Below are 27,332 nucleotides of genomic sequence, written 5' to 3' on the forward strand. Positions count from 1 at the left end.
TGAAAATTGAAATGTCAATTTCCGATCCTGATCGATACTTGGTGGAACGTCCCATATCTACATATATAACTAAGCATTAATACTACTGCCCAGTGTGTCCATGCAAAGCGTTCGAATTTGTTGTACATACACGTATATATATTTATATAACAATGTATATCATCAGCTCGAACAGTCTCTTAAATTTTTGCTTAATGTCATGAAATATTCATGACGTGCTACGGCAGACACGATATGAGTGTGTATTTGTGTCAGCATCGTTGGGGATTTGCGTTACGCAGCGTGTATTATAGAGGAGGAGGAGGAGGTTATACCTACATATCTACATATCTACCAACCACCCAACCACCCAACCGTCGTCCAGCTTGCCGGATATCAAAGCAATAAATCATCCCCTATCGCCATGGCGTGGCTGCAGGTATATAACATGTATACATACATACGCACGTAGGGACATCCATGGGACTGTGATGGGGCGAGTCGAGGGTATTAAACGATTAGTGTGCTTCGTATGGTTCGCATGGAAGTAGGTATAGAAGAGTATCGATGGCCCAGATTATTCGGATGGACGATGGACTGCAATTACCGGCCCTCGTTGACGAATTTTTTAACCCTTGTCAGTCATGGTGGTTACATAAGTTCTTAATTCTTACCACTTATTTTATGTTCATATTATTTTTTTTTTTTTTTTGCTTTTTGTTTTTGTATATTCAAAGAACTTTGAAAACATATTTCTTTGCCGTTTTTTTTTTTGCTATTTCTGGTGGTATAATGATATGTTTTCAATACTCGAGAGTAATTATTGCGATACGATTTAAATTGTTGTTGTTAAAAAACAAATTTGTTGAAGAGAAAAAAAGAAGAAGGATCGTGAAAATTGAACATTTACTCCGCTACACGTTTATTATACATGATTTACATAAATTGTAAGTTTTTTGGCTCGCTGATATTACGAATTTGACATCGGATTTTTTAAATTCATGATACCGGATCCAATATGGTGGACGAAAATTTAGAATTCGATCGAATCCGGAGAAAAAACTCTGACTACGGGGTTTTCGGGTCGCTGATTACGAATCTGATGTTGTTAAGTTTTGAAAATTCAGTGTGGCGAATTCAATCAGCAACCCCGAAAACCATTACTAACCAAACTAACATTTTGTCACGCGCAACTCAAAGAAAAAAAAAAATATTCGGTTTTTTTGCGCCACCCTAATATATATATATATATATGTATATACAGAAACACCTTGCTGAAATATCGTAGCCGAATTGGAGAATTGACGTGTGTAGAAGGGCGGAAATTCTCGGCTGTACTTCCTCTTCCCTCGTCTCGCGTCCAATCAGATTTCATCCTCGCAATCAGCTCTCGACTCTGTGTGTATTTTTCAAATCAACTTGTACTGCACAAATATGAAAGAGCAGGTTATATTATATGTAGGTATATAAGTATATGTATGTACATTCTGTATATAACAAGGTGCGCGTCGAGAGTTTCAAGTACACGGCAGCTTCCGTTTATCCAGGCGCGAATAACACCCTTATGTACGCTAAATGCGTCGCGATTTTTATTGCATACATATATAATATATATATATATATTATATGTATATTTTGCCATTTGAATTCTCTGTTGAATAAATCTGCGATAAAGAAGTCAAAGAAGCTTGACGGCAATATTGACAAAGATGAAAGTATTCGTGTCAAAATATGATGTTCGGATTCTGATTATATATGTATATAGTTAAGCAGTTTAACCAACTGACGAGCAATAAAAAAAAGGGTTTTTTTTTGAGAGTTTTTTTTTTTTAGTAACTTTTAACTGTAAATATTGATACAGGCTTTATTAGACTCAATAAATACGCTCTTGAATTTTATATATACGAAAAAAAAAAGAAAATTTTTAATCCATTTTAATCACTTTTTATACACGAAAATCGTAGTTGAAATTCAGTTTGAAAAAAGGTAGGTCTGCGGTGTTGATGAATTCTCGCAGATGATTAACCTGGAATCAAAAAATCAAACGGTTTTAGATTCAGCATTTCGATGACCTTGGAATGAACCATACGATTTTTTATATTTGCAAAATTAACAAAATGCCGGCCATTTTACGAAAAAGTTGAAAAAGACCGCTTTTTTTTTGCCGTTTATTTGCAAAAAAATAGAAACATAGTCAGAATTAAAATTTCAAAAAAAAAAAAAACTCATGATTCATTCCAAGGCAATTAACATACCGAATCTAAAATCGTTCGATATTTTCGTTTCAGGTTAACCATCTCCGAGAAATCATCAACACCGCAAATCAACTTTTTTTTTTTTTTTCAAACTGAATTTCAACTACGATTCTCGCGCGTATATAAAAAGTGATTAAAATCAATAAAAATTTTTATTACATAATTCGAGAGTGCGGTATTTATTAAAAGTAACAAAGCCTGTATCAATATTTACAGTTAAAACTTGTTAAAAACAAAACAAAACAAAAAAACTCTTGAAAGGACCGCTTTTTTTTTTTTTTTTTTTTTTTTTTTTTTTTTTTTTTTTTTTTTTTTTTTTTTTTTTTTTTTTTTTTTTTGTACAATCCACGCAATAACTATAGCAGCAGTAACTCGCGGAGGTATCCTGCAGGGAGAACTTATAGCCAGTCTACCTTCTAGATATAATGTTGGCCGTAGGTACATATAATGTACCGGATGCGGAAAAGCGCTGAGCTTGCGACGATATTATCGTGTCCCGTACCCCGTCGGCCATTGGCTTTGGCCTGACTTAATCTTCCGTACTTTATCTCCCGCTATACCTACCTACCTTCTCATTCCTCTCTCTCTCTCTCTCTCTCTCTTTCTTTCTCACTCTCTCATTTATCCCTCTCTTCTGCCACCCTCTGATTTCCACGTCTGTGGTGCCACAATGCCGACCGACTCGCGAACCCTCCGAATGAGATCCTATTTTCTCTCTCTCTTTCTCCGACAAGCTTTTAAAATTGTAAGGAGGAAGAATTGTTCATTGTCAGCTGGGGTCAAGTTCGTTATCCTCGTTATCCTCGTTATCCCTTTACGAACGACGTTGAATGCAATTTTCATTATCTTTGTTAACTGGGTGAAATAAATGGACCTCCCTCGCAGGCTTGCCGAATCGTCGTTTCATCGGATCCGTCAGTCAGCCGTCGTGCCTTTTTCGACTAATCCCATTCATTCCGATGGATAGATTATCAAGAGACACGCCTGCGTTTCGGGGATTCATGAAGTTTTAGAGGCAGTCTGATGTTCTTTGACAAATTGACGATGTCATCTGGTCGAGATATTTCTCAACTTTACGATTTGTAATTTTGTTTTATCAGCAAAGTGTAGAGTAAAAAAAAATGTCTTGCGAAGAATCTTTTTTTTTTCTTAATTTTATTTAATTTTGGTCGGTCGATAAAGTCGTTTCTAAAAAATTCAAGTTTAGTCGAGAAAGAGAGAAGAAAAAAAAAAAAAATATCAAACGGTACACAAATAAATCTGGAATTGGAATTATACTTTTCATACAGACATTTTCAATTATTCATGACGGATTATTCAACATGGCGGCAAAAAAAAAAAAACAGTCTAGCTTGGAAATTAGTCTATAAACAATTTAAAAAACGAAAAACAAAAAAAAAAAAAAAAAATACCGACACTCCTTAACAGCGCGATAGAGCATTGAAACTTTGAGGATTTTCTTTTTTCAAGATTAATTTGAAATTTTTCAACTCGAATAATAAACATTTTTTTAACGGCCAGTCTAATATACGTACATATATGCATGTATACTATATATACATATAATATACCTACGAAGAATAAGAATCCTGACACATAATAAGTCTGCACCTCGGAAATTGACGGTCCGTATAAAAATTGGCACGCGGTCAATCGAGTTCCGTCCTCTTGCGGTAAACGGCGTTGCACCGTAAGAGGACGATATGCATACGTAATGCATGTTGCACGAGGGTAATAATAAAAAAAAAAAATGAAAAGAAAAGATAAGAAGAAGAAGAAAAAAAAAGTCAGAATCCTGCATGGAAATTCGAAACGACGCGTGTATTTAATCGAAACGAACGAGACTGTCGAGCAATTAGTGATTGCGAAGATACGTTATTGACGTTTTTTCAAGTTTTGTTGCACTCTATGGTGTTATGCAGTTTCCAATGGAATCGATGCCAAGGTACCTGTGCTTTGAATTAATGCAATAATCATATTTCTCCTATAGTTGTTAATAAAGTAAAGTATAATAATTAAGACTAAGTAGTAAGTAGTAGGTACGCATATAGGTATATATTTATATACCTACCTGCTTTAGCTGTACAGGTTGTTTTTAGCCGCGAAGCTTGTTCCTTGGTTACGGTTTAACGCCTCGCGGTTTTGATGCCGGTGGAAACGAGACGCGGGTTGTAGCCTTTTTCGTTATGAAGGTAATTTAGCAAAACACGAAGAGAGAGAGAGAGAGAGAGAGAGAGAGGGATAGACGAGGCCGCAACAACCAGGGCGGCAAAGCTCCCGCATCACCTCGACCCCCTTCACGTCAACCTTGGGCTTGCACCCTTGTTAGAAACAACTGCCATTGTCCTGACAAGGAGCTTTTTTCGCCACCCCAACCCCCATCTCACCCCGATTAAGAAGAAATGGATCCCTGCAATGGCGCGACGAAATGGCCTATTTTCATTCCCAGTCAAGCAATACAATTTCCCTTGTAACACGCGCGGCGGAAGGAAGTTTCTTTCGAAAAGAGATATATTGTAACAACTAATTTTATGTTTAGCAACCAATCGAATTCTTTTTACAAAGAGTTTCATTTTTTTTATAAATACGTATAATTTGACATCGATCGTAAATTGGCACGATTTTGTATTTAACTTGTATAGACGGCTGTACCCACATCCGTTCAAGGACCGTTCTTCCTCCTCCTCTTCGTCCTCTTCCTTCTCTACTTCCTTCACCGCCACCGTCGCTTATCTATAATGCAATCCTAGCCATGGTAGACAATGCTCTAGAGATCCGAATTGTTCCCTTGGAACACCGGCCGTAACTGCCGGTTTGTTTAGTTATTTCTAACCATGTATATAGGTATGTATGTATATTAGACTGTGCCAAGTGAAGCGAGTATTTTATTTTTTTTCCGGTCTAATACGAAAATTAGGTTGTCTTTTGCAAAAAATAAATTCTGGTGAAGTTTCAACTCGATATGCATGTCCATTTTTCAGTTAACGCTCGAGTAAATAAAAACTTTTTTGGAAAAACAAATTTTTTGGCACAACTTTATGATCTATAACTCGTTGAATATGATCGATCAAAAAAAAAAAAGATCAAGGTGTCATTTTGTAGGGAATTAAGTCTCTACAAAAGTAACTTTTTAACGAATTGAAGAAATTTCTCGTTTGATTTCGCACAGTCTAATAGCTGCTGCACACTCTCCTCGCTTTGATTCATTTCATAGAGAATAAAAATCGTTCAAAATTATAGGAAAAAATATGATTCTGTTTGTTAGAAAATTCGATCAATAAATTCAAGGTATGAACAATTTGGGAAAAGGTTTTTATCACTAGAACGTTGAAAATATAAAAAATGTGTGATTATTTATTTATTTTTTCACATCTTATCTTTTTCTTCTTCTTCTTCTTCTTCTATCAATCTAATTCTAATTTTTATCCCTAAACACTTACATTTGCAATATGTTAGTGTTGGAAAAGAATAACGGACGATAATATTTATAAATTAGGCAAACACCTTGTAACTTTTAAAGCTGGGAATTTTTTAACAGGGTATATACAAGGGGGTGGGGGTGGGGGTGAGGAGAAGCGAGTAGGTCGTAGACGATATCGTCGACAAGTCAGCCGCGAACGAACAGCATTTATTCAATATAGAAAGAAAAACACAATGGCAATAGGATTAGCAAACGTCTTAAGGGGGTGAAACTCGATCAAGGAGTTGTGACGGATGGTCTTGCGATGGTGTATGCAGAAAGGCAAATAAATAGATAACCTAAAACCCTGCGCGCCTGTCCTCTTCTCTTCACTCCACCCCCACCCCATCCCCCCTTTTACCACCCCTGGGGAAATTACTCACTCCGACAAGTCGATGCCAATTTGCACCGCCGACGATGACTAACGTTTGAAATCCCATCCCCTCTCCTCTCCTCTCCTTTCCTTTCCTCTTTTACCTCCCCCTCGTTCAGATCTTGCTTTATTGCGTTTTCCCTCCTCTCATTTCGCGCACCCTCCGCACACCCTTCGACAGCTACGTACATGGGTATTATATACACGTGCAGCTGTTTATTTACGATATTGCTTCTTTATTTTTCTCTCCCTCTGTTTCACGTGTGCACAGTTCGTTACTCCGTTGTCGATTCTACTCTTCTTCTTCCTCTTAATCTTCTTCGCTTTAATTTTTTTTTTTTTTTTTTTTTTTTTTTTTATTCTATTTTTTTTAATATCCGATACGGAATTTTGACACGGGTGTTGAAATATTTTCTCTGTGGAAATGCAGAGGCTCGTGTATTTATATCGATACTCTTATGTCGTAATATGTAACACACTATATGTATATCGTTTTATCCGAAATTAACAAATTTTCTTCTTAATGTTGTTATTGTCACGCAGACGTGGATAATTTGTATGGTAATAAATAATAAGAATTTGAGAAAATAAAGTTTCCTTGTTGATTATTATTTTTAAATGTGGCAAAAAATAAAAAAAATCTTGAAATTTTTTGCTAAACGTGATGCGCGAATGATAAAATTAATCACGATCAAGTTTGCAAATTTATTAATACATGCATCAATTTCGAGGGCTTTTAATTCTGTATACAACGATAACAACAATTTTGATGTTTATGCAGAATTATACAATTATATATAATGTGAACAGTGAATTTGGAAAATTCTCATAAAGATATAATAAATAAAACGGTATTCATATCGTTAAATTGGATAATTTCTCGAGCGTAAATTATACTCGGCAGTATTATCGTCCAATCTGTCCATTTAATTTAAGGACATTCAGCCCGAGGATAATTTTATACCAGCCTCCTCGTTACTTAAATATTCTATTACCAAATTTCCGCCTCACGTGTTTCGTTTTTGCGCTTTGTCTGCACGTTTGGATTGTTAATCGAGTCCGAAAAAAATTGAGAAGGAAAGAAAGAAAGAAATGAGAAAGAAAAAAGAAACCAAGATATGGGATGAAAAATTTATGAGGTAAACGGAATATGGAGAAATTGAAGTTATAAAAAAAAGAAAGAAAGAAAGAAAGAAAGACTTACCTTGAAGAACTCAGGGACTGTGAAGGGAATCCAAATTCCGTTAGCAAACCTGGAAACTACATCTCGAAACGCGGGGTGAAGCAGAGAGAGAGAGAGAGAGAGAGAGAGAGAGAGAGAGAGAGAGAGGGAGCAGTTTACTCGAATAGGTTTTCACAAATCTTCTTCCAACGAATCCAATTTAACACACCGGTACGTGAGCGGAAATATTTTTAATACAGAAACTCGGTTCTGGCTATATCAGCTACATAACCATTACATTACGTCATATACATACACCACACCCATCCACCATATTTTTATGCCAGCTTATACCGGCCGGAGTTCGACGATAAATATATCAGATATATTACATCATGGGGTGCAAAGTAAAAACCTTTTTCATTCGGCTGCAGCTGGGCGAATGCCATGTGTGATAATTTTTTATAAAAGTTTTTCTTTTGTTTTCGTTATTATTTCTTTCAAATTCCTCTCTATTTCTCTTTCTTTTCCTTTTCCTTTTACTATAAACCCGTACTCTTTAAAGTAACAAGAACACGAGCAATACATGCAGTGTGAAAAGTGAGTTTTCTATCGCAATATCTTTCGATTGTTGTTCTAAAACTGTTACATCACGGGCTGATGCGGAGTTGCTTGCTTTTCCCCATAATACATGACGTTGATAGGATATGGAATGCTGCAGCATATATACCAAGGCAAATACTCCGTTTATTGATCAACCGCGTCGGATTGAACGCGAGCTTTATGTACATACATATCTTATATCTCTGCATTTATGTACATAAATATATTATTCACATACAACTGCATAACCTGCACATAAATTTTCTAATTACAGATATAAAGATTGAAACATTCATTATTAGTGTGCATACATTAGGGTGGTCCTTATTTAGGGTGTTGACGAATTTTTGCCCCCCCCCCCCATCCCCCAAATAAACTTCAAATAATTCGAAAACAATTGCATAATTTTTTCAGATTTCTACCTCAACTTTGTGATCAAAGTTTCTTATTCAATTATCATGGCAAAAACTTGTTGTCGTCGGTCCATATTTTATTTTCGAGAGTAATAATATTGAAAAAAAAAATCTATAACTGCGACTTTTTAGTGGGCATTAGTGCTACTATCTGTAAAAAAATTTATATCACGATAGCAGCAAATCTAGACAAATTGAATTTCTTCTAGATAAAAAAAAAGGGGTCAAATTTCGAGGGTGTGCAATTCGTCGAGATTTCGTGTTACGATTATGGGAATTTTTTCCCAGACAGTAGCACTAACGTCGACTAAAACCTCACGGTCACAAATTTTTTTTCAACATTATTACTCTTGCAATAAAATATATACTATATATAGAAAAAAAAATTTTTCCCATGTTATTTCCATAAGAAACTTCGACCACAAAGCGGAATATCTGATAGAGTTGAGGTAAAAATCTAAAAAAAATTAGACAATTGTTTTCTTATTATTTGAAATTAATTTGAGGGATGCAGGAAAGGGCAAAAATTCGTTAACACCTTAAATAAGGGACACATTAGTGTACATCGTAATCATAATCACAGGTAGGTAATCGTTTTATCATGCTCTTCGTTCTCTTCTTCAACTTCTTCTTCTTCTTCACTTTTCTATATGTTTTCGAATAACCATGCATATTTAAAAAACGACAAAAACAAAAAAGAAAACGTACGGATGGGTTGGTATTATGAAGGATACGAGCGACCCTTCATTGAGAATATATTTAAGCCAAACGTGAAACGTTCTCTTTTTGGTACGTTATAACTACGTTGGGGAGAAACGTTCCTCTGTGTGTCAGTTCGACCCTCGTTACCAAAAGTTTACTTTTTATAAAGACCGCCAAGGGACTGAAAAATTTTCAAAGAGGCATCTTTATGTCTAAATACGTTCCTAATGGCGCGTCTCTTCTCATACCTTTTTCTCATCCCCTCCCCTCCCCTTCCCCTCACCTCCAACGACCTGAACCCAGTTTTCTATCTCTCTCCAAACTCCACGAACGATGAATTTCATTCGACTTTTGTACCAGTTTATAATGAGATCGGGAAATAAGAATATATGTTAAATTTAAGTATATTTTACATCCGACATCCGGATATACATACATATATATGTTTATCTGTGAGCAGAATATAATGATTCTAACGAGGCAAAGATGAAGAAAAACAGTATAAAGTAAAGAAACAAAGCTCTGATCTACAAAGTATACTTACCAAACACACGCCATTTGCTTTTTGTTTTTATCTTCTTCTTCGTCTTAATAAATTGCATTCTATAACACGGAAGTTAGAACAATTATTACAGATAACCCGAATCGTGTCAGGTTTTTTAACTCCCGGATAAAACGAATTTTTCTCGTGGGTGAACGGAGAGAAAAAAAAAAAAAGAAAAAAAAACAACAACAACACCTGTATCGAATAACTTATAAAAATTTTCTTATTTTCTCGCGACGGATCAATGGTAATACCATGTATTCCATTTTATTACCATACCTTGCTGCTAACGTTGCAAATTGTTTCAGCTGCTGTAAGCGTTTCTTGCTAACTTTGGTAGTAACAGATGTTATACATCGGTTATGTAGGTATATATGTACGTATATGTATACATGTATACCTACATGTTGTACCCAGAAATTGAATGGTATATCGGTAATCGGTTGTAAGATGGAGTGAAAGTGGCAGGTTTTTGTACGTCAGAGTGGAAACCGTGCTACAGTAACAGTAATACTATATACCGATATTATCTGTATAATATCGAGAAATAGGAAGGAAAAAGAAAAACGAAAGAAAAAAGAAAAATAAAGGGAAAAAACGATGGGGCGTGTAACACTTTTTCGCAATGCGCGCACACGCCGAAAGCTCCTATAATACCCAAGAAGTTGGCGTAATTCGAGAATATGTATGCGCTTTCTATATTAGCTCTACGACCCATAGTTCCGAGCAGGAGCAGAGCGAGCCCTTTGGCACATGCCTTGAATAAGAATATCCTTGAAGCGATTTTGTTGAAAGTTTCACCACCACCACCCTGCAGCGTTCGCAAAAAGCTTTCTTTCTCTCTCTCTTCCCCCATAAGAAAACTCCGTTACTATTCCACTTTTAAGGCAGCATTTTGGCAGCACCTTTTCGTTTCAGAATTTTCAGGGTACTGAGCCAGTTCTTATTGATCTCCTTGATAGCTAAATCATAAAATTGATAGTCAGTTTCTCACCTCATTTCTCACTTCTCGTATTTCAATCAATTTAACTCTACCTGCTATCTATAAATTTAATTTTAAGCTCGAGTTCGGATTGTATCCAGAAATTAATTGTTATTATGTTATCGGAGAACAATATGTGAGAAATTTATTGTCACACACACGTGGAAAAGTTATCGTTGAAACAAGTCAATCTAGCTATAGGGTTGATATTTGTAGTCTATAGTAAATCGTAGTTCGTTCTAATATTACACTTGGAAAAACATTCGAACCTTTTTTTTTATCTTTTTCTAAAGATTCGAAAATGCCGGAGGCTATCGGAAAGTGTAATAACAAAGTGTGGAGGACGCTGAGCTGGGGTTGGGCTTGCGGTATAAACTTTGCGCTCACTTTTCGTTGCGATAAATCTTACGAGAGTCCTCTCTCCATATACTTTTCTCAACCCCTGCAGGGTTATTTCTCGATTAAATATGGAGCGTTTTCAAACCTTATCTCAGTTGCAGGTATATATAGGGAAGGGCGGGAACTGAAGAAGAGATTACTATGATTTTTCATTCCTACACTATCGAAGTATAAGGTAAAATGTTCACCGTTACAGCTAGTTAAAAGAAAGATCCGATCGCGAAATGATTTCCTGCAAGCTTACGTTCTCCTCCATTCCTTCTCTTTACCTTCTCTACCTTTTACCATCGCTGAAAAAACTCTGACATTATTATACCTTTATACGACACGATCGAGAAACTAGATCGCATAGAACTTGGTCACGTTAACGAATCGAAACACGAAGAGAATAATCTATCGTTTTAATCGTGCAGCTATAAAAATAATCACCTTAAGGAGAAATTACCTACATATGTATATATATATTATTATTTTTTTTTAGAATTTTAAGACAGCTTCATTTCAAAATTAATTTAAATATTATTTATGAATAACTTAGCAGTTGAATAAAAAAATGTTTGAAATAATTCAGGATACTGGTTCAGAGCTGGAACGATTACTGAAATTTGTTTTATAACGAAACTAGAAATGGCGAGGGTCAGAGGTTGGTCAGGGGTTGCAGCAGATTTATAAATATGAAGATTTTTCTCGCACGGTGAAATTCGCCAGAATCAGCTAGTTTTCTAGCGACAACGAAATATTCGAAAAGAAAATCAGATCTAAGGCCACGTACATTCATTAATTTTCCTTTGTCGGAATCTACGTGTCCTTTAATGAAATTAGCTCCTCGCGAGTGAGTGAAAGAGATAGAGAGAAAGAGAGGGAGAGAGAGAGAAAGACAGAGAGAACCATCGTCTATTATACGTCAGATCCGGGTTTCCTCCGGGATTCGTTTCTCGAATCGATACGGAAATTGAACATCATAACGCCGTTTGGAGAATGTCCAGGATTTGCGAGGGTTTCGAAGGTACAGGTGTACAGGCGTAATCTATCCTGCACCTTCCATCTCATCATCCTTATTTATATATATATGTATATTAGGACGACGCAAAAAAACTGACTTTTTTTTTTTGTCTCGTGTGACAAAATGTTAGTTTTTGATGTTTCAAGAGCCTACTCTAAAGGACAGCTCGAAAAAATTTTTTTAAGACGTCGCTCCACATTTTCTGAAACGTTAAAAATCGTCAAAAATCGAATTTTTTTTTTTTTTTTTTTTCTCGTTACGATATAATTTTATAGACTAAAAAAAAATAATAAGTTTCCGAAAGTTTTAGTTCAAAATTTGAATTTTGAAAGGTCGCTCATAATTTTTTTTAAATTTTTTGGTGCATTTCTTTAGATTTTTTCGAGCGACCTTTTAATATTCATATTAAAATTTCATAAATTTTTTTTCTTTTATTCAGTCAGAAAGAATCGATAACAATACACCACGACATGAATTGAAAATCAAACAAAATACTGAAAATATAATTTTTTTAATTTAATTTTTTGACGATTTTTGACATTTTAAATAATTCGGAGCGACCTCTTAAAATTTTTTTTTAAGCTGTCTCTTGGAGTGGGCTCTTAAAACATGAAAAACTAACATTTTGTCACACGAGACTCGAAAAAAAAGTCGGTTTTTTTACGCCACCCTAATCTATATATAATAAACACTTCTATAAAAAAAATCGAAAAAAATTCAGATCACGTTTTTTACCGAGTAGAATTTTAGAAAAAAAACATGAAATGAATTTGAGACGGTCGAGGTTTAATACTGGCGTCAAGTTGGCGTGGAATACCCCATATATGTATATATAAATGCATAGATATGTAGACGTACGTACATATTTTTATATACCTATATATACAATACCCTTCGGGGAATTATTCAACCTTGTTAACGCGTATTTCCACCCACGTTAACCTCTTTATCAACGTCGATGTTTGCACCCGTATCCAGATCTGTATATATATCATCGTTTGTATATACAATTCAGCACCGTGGTTGCAGGAAATCAAGACGGGAAGGTTTATGAAGAAGAAAAAAAAAACCGGTCTATTCAATCTCGTAATTTGATTTAGGTATCCTTCGGGCTTCACTGATAGCCGATTCTTTCATGCCGATTCAATTCCAATGATTTTTTACTGCTCCTTTCTTTTATCTCTTCATATTTATGCTCGGGTATGTAATGTGATCGTGAAAGTTGTATGATCTTTTCTCCGTTGCTTTGTTATCGTATGCAAATTTTGAATATTTTTCATCTCGAAAAAAGAAAATCGTCTATCTTGTATGTAATCTATATTCAACGAAAGGTTGAATAAAAAAAATTGATTAAAATAAGGGAATAAACGAACGTTGATTTTAATTATTAAACAAAACTTCCTTACGTTATATGATATGTATATATACACTTGGTTCATTTTCCGTCGTCTTCTCCTTTAACTGCATTTCAAAAATTTAACTGAAATTTGCGCAAAGCTTTCAGCATTTATATACATGAAATGTACATGTCGTCGTTGATTCACGAATAACCTTTGAGTTCTCCTCATTCTTCAGTCTGTCTATACATTAATTCCTTTGCAGATGTTTATATCATATATATATATATATATATGTATATATCTTATCCTGCATTTGCATGCATTTTTTACAAAATCATCTTGATACTTGAAACACATCTCGTTTTCCATAAAGGGAATTCTGGTTTTACTTTTTGTCTTACAGAACTATCCGGTTCTTGTACATAATATCTGGCAGAATGTATGGTTTTTGCAATAATCATTATAATTCTACGTTATAATAAATCAACGAAACAATTCACCCTAACTTTGGATTTTCAATTTTTACAGCGTTCTCCGTTTGATAATTTTCTTCTCGTCTTTTACGACTTATTGTTAAAAACAAAACTCAATATCTATCTACTGTTATAAACTGTACGTAATCATCTTTCTAATGTATATTTTAAGCTTACAAAGATGGTGAATAATTGAAAGGTAAAATAAAGGAATGAAATAACAAAGCACTGAAAATTTTAATCCCACCATGCGAGAAATCCCGCTGAAAGCTTCCAGGCATCAGGTGGATGACTGACGCGATTATAGGACAAAACCTTTTAAAACTTTAAACCGTAGTGCAGATTCTGCTGTGTTGGAAAGTGAATAGCTGCTGCTGCTGCTGCCGCTGTTGCTGTTGCACTGTGCTTCGTAAAACGAATACCCACACGTTGTGTATAATGAAAGTTTATATACTGTGTATACAATACCTCTGTACAACCATCTATACATACATATATATGCATGTATATAATGCCGCCATTGTACAACATGGAGAGTTCTGTTTTGAGTCGAGCCGAGACTGACTGCATTGCGTCATGCGAGCTGCAAACCACCACGTCAGTTTCTACCATCTACTACAGGTTCAATTGTCAGGCGGTTGGTACGAGCGGCTGAATATCTCGGCTGGAAAATCAAATCAGGAAATTACGTAGATATATACCTATACCGGTATTGTAGGTATATATATATATATATATATATACATATGGAGGTATGTAAATGCACGCTGTGCATAAGACCGACTCCGGATTCTCCTCTGATGTATCCATTTTGCTTTGTCTTTGTCTGTTCGGATACCAGCTTTTACCTTCTACTATGTATGTACCTACCTCTCAAATCCAACGCGAAATTGTTTGCCTCTGTATTATTGCAAACTACTTGATATATACACATACTTAATACTGTATGTATTTACCTGGTTATGGTTGGTTGTTAAATGGTGTTTTTGTTTTTTTTTGGAATTTCAATGTTCCCTGGTCGCAGACGCTTTTCAATTTTGACCTCAACGGTTCTTTGTTCCTGACTATTTTAAAGTCGAAAGTTTTTCACTTTTTTTACGCGATTATAAATGAGAATTTTGCGAGTCGTTATCACGAAAGTGAAATTTAGTTTTTTGACGGTTATTGGCAGGATGATTAATTTTTTTTTTTCTTCTTTATATTCGTTTTGTTTGGTTTTTTCTAAATACGAACGAATTAGAAATTTCTGCGGAAAGAAATAAATTTAAGAACTGTTTATTTTTTATTTTTTTACCTTTGTTCTTTACGTCTACGTTGAAATTTTGCTTAATTAAAAAGGAACTGAACAGGAAAAAAATAATACGAATACTTTGATGTATAATGAAAATTTTTTCCTATGTATTACACACCGTATATTTAATAATTTTTTCCTAATGGTTTAAATGTTGTTTGAAAAAACAAAAAATCTTGTCTGAAGTTGTGATTTTGTTTCGACGTTCGACTGCGGCGAAACGGACGTTGACCGTATCTACTTAAATATGGATAAGCCGCCGGCTGACTTTTACTACTTGCTCAGACGGCGGCGGCTGACTCAATTGTCTGACCTGAAATATATCGAGTTTTTCAAAGCTCGACTCTCCTGTGTAAATTCGTTGCAGAGGCGGGGTCGGATTTTTTTACATTGAAAACTTCCGGAAGCGTCATGTTCCGAATTTCTTGGCGTCGAAACTTGAAGTAAAGAAATCTAAACTTTGAGGAAACATCCACGTTTCGAATAGTCCGAAATCCGACGCTCAAATTTCCGAAATGGTGTAACTCCGACGAGTCAAAGTTCCGAAAGTGCGAAAATGAGAAAATTTGAGAATCCGAAATATATCGAAATTCCAAGTGATCGAAGATTTTCAGTTCTGTGAATTTTCCGCTTGGTAAAATTTCGATTTGTTTATTTATTCTATTCACTTTTTCAGTTTATGTATTCTGTTTGACGCCAGTGTACGGAGTGATTCCCCGTTTTTAATGACCCTAAGGGGACTTTCCTTTGTTATCTAGGCTCCTGCCTCTACTTCTCTTGTAAAGGTTACGCTTTGGATGCGCAGTGAAAAACGCGAGTCGTCCTTGCGTCAGTCGTTCAGTCACTACTTCACTAGTTGTAAACCGCTGGTCCAAAATATAAATAAATGAATAATGAAAATAAAAAAAAAAAATTTTTTTTCATTCTCGCCTTATTATCACAATCTCGCGTAGGTCACGTGGTAGATAATTTTTGTACTTATTGTGAAGATGCAAACTCTGCAGCTCTCTCGAAATATCGATCGATGTGCAATTGTTCATTCGAGAAAACTAAACAATGAAACTAATATTCAAAATCGTCCAGCCCTAAATTAAATCTCTGATCTAATATCGTTCTGCGAATGAAACGAAGAGAAGAAATCCTCCGAGATCCGTATCTGGATTCTAAAAAGTTTGCTGTAAGGATGACATTTTTCTATCCTGTTTTGTGCAGGACACACGGGAAAGAGGGCTTGAAAAAAAAAACAGAGACAAAAAGAAAGAAAGAAAGGAAAGAAAGTGCTGGATATAGCTTGTTTCTGGTTAACTTTTGCACCCAACTATCGTTTGTATACCTTGTTACTTGAAAAGTTTCGGGAACCGTTAGCTATATATATATATATATATATATATATATATGTAACACGTATACCTATACACATACATATGTATAGTGACATCGATATTTGCTTACCAGGTTGATTTCTCGCGGCATCCGCTGGCACAAGTATTTCACCCTTATACATATGTATGTATGAAATATGTATGTATATATACACATATGTGTGTATGTATGCATACATATAACGCTCGGTTGCAGCCGGAATAGAGGAAGGGAGAGAGTTTTCCGTACATATAGGAGCTGCTCCTCGCCTTCCCGAAGGAAGGAACAATCCGAAAGTTTTCCCACAAAGCCCTGCCAAAGCCATTTCGCGTCCCTTGTCCTCCGCTGCTGCTGCTGCTGCTGCTGCGAAGATGTCAGTGTAAGGGAAGCTGGAAGGGATGCTTCTCTCTCTCTCTCTCTCTCTCTCTGCGCTCAGCTCAACTTTCCCGGAAATATTTGTCCAAACTTGTAGTATTAACGACTTATAGTTCCCGTATGTTCCAAGACAGCTACGGCAAGTTATCATCCTTCTCCTCCCTCGAAAGGAGCCTGATTTACGACTATACCAGAAGCTGATACCGCATACGTGCACCTCTGCACAGGTTGGAAACTTACATTTTTTTTTTTTTTTTTTTGAGACGAACGGCTTGCTCCGATTCCTTATTTTTCCTATAATATTTTTTTTTTTTTTTCCCCAATGCATATACAATCACACGCACCCCCCCCCCTGCCATTGACGTTTACTCGCGGAATGGATAAAGTTTTACTTTGGACTTGATTTTTTTTTGCTCCTCCTTTTTTTCCATTTTTACTTTCTTTTAATCGGTTGAACATTAAGTATTGATCAAGTTTTATAAATTTTACAATCTGTGAGCTTATAAATTATGTCTCGTCTTTTATAGTATTTATCGCTATTCTGTTGTTTTATGAATTCTTTTTTTGTTCCTGTATTCAAAATTTCATATTGCTAAAAAATTATTTAATTTTTCTTCAAATATCACAGTTCCAAGAGTAGGTATACCAGAATTTTGTTTTCAAGTTATTCGAATCGATGTCTCCGTTTCTACGCAACGACTGGTTGACGTGACAGGTGGTCATGTGCAGCGTAAGGGTGGAAAAAAAAAAAAAAAAAAAAAAAAAAGAAATCACGACAAATTCGAGAAACGAATTGCGAGAAGAAAAATTGTACCCTTATTAATTATACAGGGTTCGATTTTTATTTTCATTCTGCAACTGGGAGATGAATAAATGATAAAAAAAAAAGAAAAAAAAGAAGAAGAAATGAAAAAACAAAAATAGACGGTAGACCGTCCGTGTACAGTAACAATTCAATTTCTTTTTTTTGTTTCTCGTGTAAATTTTCTCTCCCAGTTTTTGCCACAATTTACACTCAAAATAAACAATAAATTAAAAAAGAAAAAACAGAAACAATAAACAAAACAAAAAAAACAAAAAAAAAATAGCAGGCAAGCAAGCAAACTAAAAATAAATGGTGATTTCAGAACAACGAACGTGTGAAACCGGAAAGGGGTGACAATCGATCATCGAATCCGGAGCAATCGGTCACGCGACACGCGACCCGGCTAATTTGAAATATCAACTTGACGCTAGCTGCTGCATCGCGTCGCCTTGCGGAGGAACGGAATGAATATGCATAGCGGTTGATTATGCGCGAATCTCGCATACGTGATATCTCTCTATCTCCCTCCATCTATCTGTCTGTGTCAGTGGGGTTAAACTCGCTGCACACGCATATGATTAAACCGCAAATACCTGATGGGAGAGGGTCAGAAATTCTCTGCGGTCCGAGAATCACGGCGAACTCGTAGAAGTCATCCGGAGTAATTAGAACGCGCCCGCTGATTGGTCTATATGGATATATGTGTGTGTGTGTGTGTGTGTGTGTGCATGTGTATATATATATATATATATATATATATATATATGTACATACATACACTGTCTATCAGCCCCCCTAATTGAGAAATATCGAACTCTGCTGAGCTCTGATCCTGCCTCTTACATGTATGTATGCGTGGAATCTGTATTTTGGCCTGCAGATCCGTTATTCAGCAGCTGTTCAACTGATGGTTCTATGATGATCGTTTACCGTTCGCCGATGCACTGGAAGCGGGGCAGGAATAGGTACATACGTCTCTGTAAACGACTGATCATCTGACCCAATTTATAAACCGTGATGCCAACTAACTCGTTTACCTGCAAACTTCAGAATTGCGAGTTAACCTCGTTTACCTGCGCGGGTTAAACTGCTCCCGATCGATATAACGGCCGCGTTTTTAGCATAGCTCTGCTTGCGAAACGAGATAATTGATGAACGGAAATTACGAGGTGTAGGTAGGTAGATATAGGGTTTACAGATTATTTTACTAACCCTTCGTCGTCTTGTTTAGTCGTAGACTCGTTCGTTATTATGGGTAGCTGGTTAAATTTACTGGGCTTGATGTTTTCACTTGTTTTCATCCAAGTTTTGACTTTGATTTTCATCAATTAGTAACGGATCAAGGTGGAGGTCAAAATGTGGGAAGATCAGAAAAAAGCAGAGCCGCAGTATCGAATTGTCAAAGATTTCGAAAATCTGTTTTAGAAAATTTTTAGATACGGTAAGACGAGAATGTCAAAATAGGTGTCGGCAGCTAACCATATAAGATATAGAATCGTTAGGACGAATAAAGATTATTAAAATTCTGATTATTTTACGTTTTAATTTTTCTATGGTTCATCTTTCTTATATTGCACTTTTTAAAATGCTATAAAACAGATTTTACCGTTTTCGAAAATTCGAATTTTCAATTTTCTAATCCTTCTACATTTTCAACCCCCATCCAATATGAATTATACCTATGTAATACATCGTTTATGGGGGGCGACAATTCACTCGCCATTTATTCTCATTACTAGCTACCTCTATCGCAAACGACGACACGAAACGAACGGCTGTTTTACATTTCTGCAGCAGCAGCTGAGCCGCAATACCGAAACTATGTCACATTATATCAATATTCTGTGGAACACCACGAATCAAATCCAATCTCGGTGCAGTATAACGGAGATAAACGAGTTTCGAGAAACGAACGCGTGCAACGCGGCTGTCGCCGGTATTTCGGCGGTTTTTTGTTTCATTTGTTGATTCAAATCGGATTCTTTTATTTTTTTTTTCGTTTTTGTTCTTCAATTCATCACGCGTACCCTGAAATTTTTGTAGTGTACCTGATAGCAAAATTCGCATTTACAAATAACACTTGTTTCTATTTTCTCGCTCGTTCAGCCCCTCACGGCTGCTCTTCGGAAATGGATCACGTGGCCAATTATAATTAACGTTATTCAATCTCTTCGAATCGACGACGAAAATTCTATACACAGTCGACAGAATTCCTGGAGGATGTTAATTAAGCGTAGAGGTTAATTGCCTCTTTTTGTCGAATGACACAAGACTCGTTTTCTTGTTGACAGGAATTTTTTTTTCTGTTTTTTTTTTTTTTATTGACTCTCTGCCTTTTTGCAGGATGTTGTAACGGAAATTGTTGCGAAACGTTCAGAGTATTTAGACTGTTTGATCGTTATTAATTACAGGTATTTCTTCGTTATATTAATTAAACAAGTAAAAACGAATGATACACGTAACAAATGTTCGTTGGGTTCTGTGACGCGCAGGGATTATTAAATTACACGAGCTTTGATGTTATGGTACAGTTAAAAATATTATGGGGGAAACTGTTGGAATCTAGCTAAAAACCATTTATTATACTATTCGCGGTATATATGTATAGTTTTAAATAATTTTTAAATGGTAGCGCGTACTTCATATTATATATAATATATGAATTATAGGAAACGGATATTAGCGGGTTGATACGTGGAATTCACCCATGGGAATGAAATTTTAACTATTTAATCAACGTTATTGATTTCATTGAATTTCGTCTTTTCAGCTGCGCTGATGATTTCTTTTCAAGTACCTACACCGAGATAATAATGAAAATCGGCGATTGTTACATCAACGCCGAATTTTTTGCAGTCTTTTCCGAGTAATTAATTAACGGGCTTTGATTATACATTCCGTTTGGAAACTGCCTGGCTGTAGCGGTAATTCTCTCGTAAAATTTTTAACATTCATTCCCGCTGGGATTAAGCGAAAGTGAAAATTAAACATTCCGAAATGCTTCTATAGATTGTATATATCCCTGATAATAATAACAACAATAATAATAGTAATATATATATATATTAGGGTGGCGCAAAAAAAACGACAATTTTTTTTTTTTTTGAGTCTCGTGTGACAAAATGTTAGTTTTTGATGTTTTAAGGGCATACTTCAAAGGACAGCTCGAAAAAAAAAAAAATTTAAGAGGTCGCTTCACATTTTTTAAAACGTCAGAAATCGTCAAAATTCGATTTTTTTTTCTTCAAATTTTTTATCTCGTCACGGTATAATTTTATAGACAAAAACATAAGTTTCCGAAAGTTTCACTTCAAAATTTGAATTTTGAAAGGTCGCTCATAATTTTTTTTCAATTTTTTGGTGCATCTCTTTAGATCTTTTCGAGCGACCTTTTAATATTCATATTAAAATTTCATACATTTTTTTTCTTCAATTTAGTAAGAAAGAATCGATAACAATACACCACGACATGAATTAAAAATCAAACAAAATACTGAAAATATAATTTTTTTGATTCAATTTTTTGACGATTTTTGACGTTTTAAAAAATTTGGAGTGACCTCTTAAAATTTTTTTTTGAGCTGTCCTTTGGAATGGGCTCTTGAAACATCAAAAACTAACACTTTGTCACACGAGACTAGAAAAAAAAAAACAGTCGGTTTTTTTGCGCCACCCTAATATATATACATATATACCGTAACGTAACGCAATCAGTCGAAGATCCATTTATTTAATTAGAACCGTGGCTTCTCGCCGATTGAATCAGTTGAGTGCAAAGTTTTCTCGAAAAATATATAGTACGGGAAATCCTTAAGGTCGAAGTCAGGTTCCCGTTTAAGTGCCCTCTTGGCGTTCCTTTCTTCTTCGACCCTCTCCTTGTGATTCCGAACTCTTACTGCTTCCTAATGTTTAATTACTAATTCACCGTCGTCGATTTGTTTTCCTGTTGCTGCTGCTGCTGCTGCTGCTGCATTGCTTTTCACCCTCGTCAGATCAATTCAATACCCATAAATAGTAAAGAAGAGCGGAAAAATGCCGCGCGTATACCGCTAACTCAACTCCATTGATTCTTTGGTATCAAGTTAGATCCATATAAATACGTTACTCACGTGCTCGTATATAACTTTTCTATTCTAACCACACATAAATAAGTCGTGATTCTCGAGGAAAGTGAGACTATATATATAGTAATACACTATACTTCTATTCACAAAGAGGAAAGTAAAAGAGTTGAGTGAAAAGGTAAGAAGAAAAAGTATCGTTCTTCCAAGTTTAAAAGATTCTTCACAATCGAAAACGGATCGGATTTTTATTATATACATAAACGGTATTTAATTTTCATTCAACATTTTCATATTCATGGATATATATATATATATATATATATATATATATATATATATATATAGTTATGCATTAATTAATGCGCAGGTTGTCTAATTGCTTATAATATATAAACGACTCTCAAACTTTTCTCTCTCGAGTTTAATTGAGCCTGAAAGTTTCCAACTTGCTGACTCTTTTTCTCTATACATATTTCATAATACACGTCTATCTTTAACTCGAATTCTGGACCAATTTCTACACATATAATATCATTTTTCAGCTCCATTTTTTCATATTGTTATATACCCGTCATGTCACGAGTTTAATTTCGTCGAAAATACACGAATAATCTGCAATCACGTTCTTCCTTGCGGGTATATACGCTTCGATTATCAATCGAGTTCATCGTAACGTCGTGAAAATAATAAAAGTAAAAAGTAAAACAGAAGTGAGACAGCAACAAGAGACGAGAAAAGCAATTGCAGGAGTGGCTGGCATGACTGCTTTCGTAATTCCTCACAAAATGGTTGACAGGAGGGACTCAGCTGGGTAAACTTAATCCACGTGAAAGAACTGGATCTGAAAAGAAAGGATAAGAGAAAGACTGAGGGCCGAAAGAAAGTATAGGTACAACATACGACAGAAAGTATTGGTAAACATTTTTGTTCACCTGCGGTGGCAGATTTCATACTTCTCGGCGCATCGAGTCGAGTGGAAGAGTTAAGGGGGTGTCCTGGTCGATGGTAACGTCGTATGTACGTATATTCAGATATCAAAGTCCACATATTTTCAACGCAAAAAGGACTTAATCGTCCCATTCTATACACGATTCTAAACAAAAATACTCCCAATAGATTTTTATTCGATGTAGAAATAAAGAAATGGCACGAAAACTACGAATTTTTACTATTGCGATTTCGTACTTTTAGTGCCATTTCTTTATTAGTGCATCAAATGAAAATTTTCTTAGACTCAAAATTTTTTTTTTGTTCAAAATTTTGTATAGAATGGGCTTGTTAAGCTCTTTTTGAGTTTAAAACACACGGACTGAGGATATCTGGAGATATTTACGTGGACGTGGTAATCGAACAGGGCAACCCCTTAAGCGAAGGAAAAAATTGAAGTATGAAAATGAAGAGAATTGAAGTTAAAAAATTTTTACCTGCCTACCTACGTTTCTCCAAGCCGCGTCAACGCTTATAATTCCTTACACCTCTACCTAGATACGTAATTATCTTTTCGCGATTTTGATATTATTATATTATACCTTCGTATCGCGTGCAACAGCAACAGCTGTAAACTACTATTTGAAATTATATGGCTCAGGGTACTTGTTACATTTAATTCGCATCGCGTATTGTTGCATGGAAATTTGCAATTTTATTAATGTATAGTAATTATGCCCGCAGTATTCGCGATCGTTTAAAATTTTCCGGGTTTGTCGTTCGCGTTTTTGTTTGTTTGTTTCGATTTTTTCATCCCCCTTCTACGATGAAAATTATATAACCAACTTTGAAGGAAATATATATATGAATAAAAAATAAGTATATCGTACGTTAAATTTAGGGTGTCCAGCTGTCAGGGAATCCTGGAAAACCGGGAAATGTCAGGGAATTCGGGTATATGTCTTGGAATTTTTGTATTTTATTCTTCCTCACTGGTGCGAGATTATTTGAAATGTAAAAAATTGCTCTCCGTTTTTTGGAGGAATTTTAAGAAATGATAAATTTGATGTTGAGAATTACGTAAAAAATTGGTGAAGAATATAAGCAGATCGATGTTTATACCTTCGTGTTTCGAACGAATTGCTAATCCTAATCTTTCGTTAATTTTTAAAAATTACTGCGTTCGCTGATATATTTAGTAATCGAGAGCCTAAACAAAATTCAAAGAAAAATGAGACAATTTTTACAAAATTACGACGGAGACGTGTGATGTCTAATTTTTAACCAATTTTCGTGAAAAAAGTAAGTTTCTTAGTAAAGTTCGGTTCAAATTTGTCCCGGAAAATGCAGTATTTATTTTCGTATGGAAAGCCGGGAAAGCTCAGGGAATTTGATATTTCACTAACGCTAGACTAGACACTCTGGGCCTTAAATTGTACCATCGAATAATTCGTACGAGGGAAATTTTTTTACTAAGGTGTGCAGAGACTGAACAGCTCAAGAGAAATCGGATTAGCATCGTTCTTTCTTCCTCTTCGTTCGTTTAAGCGGTTAAAACGTATAATATTAATTATAAAGGTCTCATTTCGCGATCCTGTCATGTATAATAAGTAAGTATAATAAGAACTGACGGTAGTGAAAATATTCACACATTTTCGCGCACGTCAAGAGCATGAATTTACCAACTTTTCTATGTACCTGATGTGTATGTTATATATGTATATGTAATACATACATGCTAGTATAAATTGAATCGGAATTACATTATGGACAGGTAAAAACTTCAGGGATTGGTAAAAAAAATTAATCTCTTCAGCACTCGACTAAGTTATATATATACTATTATACGTGAGTGGAATCTGCAATCAATGCTGCAAAAAAGAAATTAAGGAAATAAAGAAAAAGAAGTGAAGGAAAGGAAGGGAAAGAAATTAGAGTCACTTATTATATACTTTTCATACAAAGTACACAAGCGTCTACATAGTTTTTAGAATCTTTCTGTAATTTTAATCTGCATTAATCTACAACGTGATTATTGAGAAATCTTTGAGTTTAATTTTTACATTTTCGACAGATTTTATTTCATTTTTTTCCAATGTTTTTTCTCTTACAAAAAGTCGAAGGTCTTTCGCAGTCCGGAGTTTTCGCTAAAAAAAAAAAAAAAAAAAAAGTTTTTACATTTACAGAAACGCGTAACAAATTGTTCGTTGGTATTTGTAAAGTATGTTAATTTTAAACTGCGTTAGGTGTGATTAAGGGTGGAAACAATTGTTAGCGATAAAGTAATTACTCAACAAAGTTACTGGCATCAATTTAGGTATCCCGGCTGACTCTAATTAACCCAATTAACAATACCTACCGCTAACCGTTTGGCATGTTGTGAAATTATTTGCACGGAAAAAGTGTCGCGTTTTTTTTCCGCTTCTCGCAAACATTTTTTTATTTATTCTCTCTCTCTCTCTTTCATTCCGTTATCATACAATTTTTTTATTCGCACATTAAATATCTTAAGATCTTCCGCATAACGTAGACGCTGATTTTTTCACAGAACCTTTCCTTTCACCTGAAAAAAAATTTTACGAGGTGTCATGGTGGAAATCGCAAATTATTTTTCTTTTAAACGCGTTCATCGTGAATATTTTCACCGAGCAACAAATCGGGCCTAATTTTGATACTGGATTGTATAATGTACGTTGGAGGAAAGTGTTCATCCAGGGGGATTCAAGGGTTAGCCGACATAAGCCTTCTTGCTCCTTGTTGGGCAGCTGATTACACAGCCGCAGCGATTAAAATTTTAAACCCGGATTACACCTTGGCTATCTTGTCTATAAATCTTATACGAAACATTCACTCGAAGTCACGGACTTCTTCTCCATCATATTATTTTATCATTTGCATTCGAAAAACGCGACGCATAGAATAAGCGACAAAGAAACTTGTCTCGCAATATTGCCAAATAGCTTATACATATAATAGCGAGAAAATGAAAAATAAGATGAGTGAAAAAATTATCGGCAATATTTGACAATGTCAAAGCGATAGATAATAAATTAATTAATCGAATTAATTTCATCAACTTGCAGCGAATCGTTAATATTATTTCTATCAAATGGTTAAACCGATTAATTGACTCGATTTTAACCAATCCTCTGACATGGACACTCATCGTATATATATTTCAATAGTTTCTACATAAAATGGATTTGTAAATATTTCTCTTAATATTATCATTTTCATAGCAAACGTATTAATTTTTACATTCACATGTATAATTAACCTACAGATGTGATGCTTACAGATGTATATACATATTATAAGCTATATATGATATACCTATATATGTAGGTACATGGGGTTCAGCGTTCTCTCACTGACCCAATATAACGGAATAATAGAAATGTCACGTTCGAGTGAGCAGAATCATTGGGTATCCCTCATTATCTGAAATTAATTGTCGTCATGCTTGGTCAGCCGAAATGTTGCAGTTGCAGGACGCGGCGCCCCTCCCCCCCCCCCCCCCCTCACCGTTTTCCTGTTCAATCTATCCATGATAGGGTCGTTCGACTAAGCGACAATTAATCATGCCAGCAATATATGAGTGGATACTAGTTTTTTTATTATCCGACTGTCAATTATAATTTTAATCGTAATTGTTTCCGATGATTAACAAACTGTGATATGAAAGATAAAAAATATGTAAAAAATTGAATCGTGTGTGAAAAATTTCAAAAAGGAATATTGAATATCGTGAAAACTAATCGCGTCTCGTGCATCTTTTCTCCTTTCAGCTCCTTGGCCTCGGCATCATGGCAGTCGGGGTTTGGGCCTGGACGGAAAAGGATACTTTCAACAACTTGTCTCGACTTACGAACGTCGCACTTGATCCGGCGTTCATTTTGATACTAATCGGTGAGTATATATATATATATATACAACTCTTTAATTTTAACCCTTGAAAAATATAATATAATAATTTGATAATGTATAAGAGTTATATGATTTAATTATTACTACAATTGTAGTTCAAATTAATCTCGACAATAATTGTTGCTAATTGTTACTACACGATCTCGGTGTGTCGGAAGAAAAGAAAAAAAAAATTATATAACGTATCTTGTTGGAACAATTTTTTTTTTTTTTTTTCATATATTTTTTCTTCTGGCTAAAAATTCTACGTTCGTATGAAATCAAATCTGGCTAATTGATAGCTGACAATAGATTTTGTACGAATACGCGAAAATTTAACGGTGAATTTCTCCTTTAATTCTATGATGAGGTAGATCGCGTGTTACTCGAATCTAAATCACCCGCTGCTCGTGAGATATCGAGATTTTCTTTTTATATATACATATGTATAAACACACACGCGTGTAAGGATAGCTTCGTAGAAACGAGAAACTCTGGAGAGTCCTTAGAACTATTCTAAAGCAAGTATGGTTAAAATGTTGTGCAGGATTTTTTTTTTTATATCCTGCAATACAAGTAATTTGAATCCTTTAATTTTGACTTCGATGAAAAAATGTGGATTTTTAACAGGTTCTTAATTTCTTTAAGTCCTCTTTCGTTTTATTTCGTTTTTCGTTGGCCCTCGTCTCGACCTACGTACACGTAACTCGGTGAAAAAGTAACAGCGAAAGCTTTTTCCATCCTCAAGTAGTAAAAAAAGGGCGAGAGATTTTTGTTTCTAGATAGTATATTCGCGTTTCTTTGTTTTTTTTTTTTTTTTGTTTTTGTCTGGCGCTTCTTTCTTAAAACATGTCCGAATTAAGTTGAGTATTTTCTACACGTGAGAAATAAATTCATTTGTATACTCAATAGCT

At 35.1% G+C, this 27,332-nt stretch overlaps 1 protein-coding gene across 3 annotated transcripts in view; it reads left to right on the forward strand.

Moving 5' to 3' along the window:
- LOC124404543 (tetraspanin-5) overlaps positions 1–27,332 on the forward strand; it is an 87,202-nt gene that overhangs the window by 43,743 nt on the left and 16,127 nt on the right. For all 3 annotated transcript variants that reach the window (XM_046878780.1, XM_046878773.1, XM_046878766.1), the window contains exon 2: positions 26,301–26,421. In XM_046878780.1, the coding sequence (XP_046734736.1) occupies positions 26,301–26,421 (121 nt within the window). The remainder of the gene's footprint in view (positions 1–26,300; positions 26,422–27,332) is intronic.

Source organism: Diprion similis, chromosome 1 (assembly GCF_021155765.1).
Source record: "Diprion similis isolate iyDipSimi1 chromosome 1, iyDipSimi1.1, whole genome shotgun sequence".
NCBI lineage: Eukaryota > Metazoa > Arthropoda > Insecta > Hymenoptera > Diprionidae > Diprion > Diprion similis.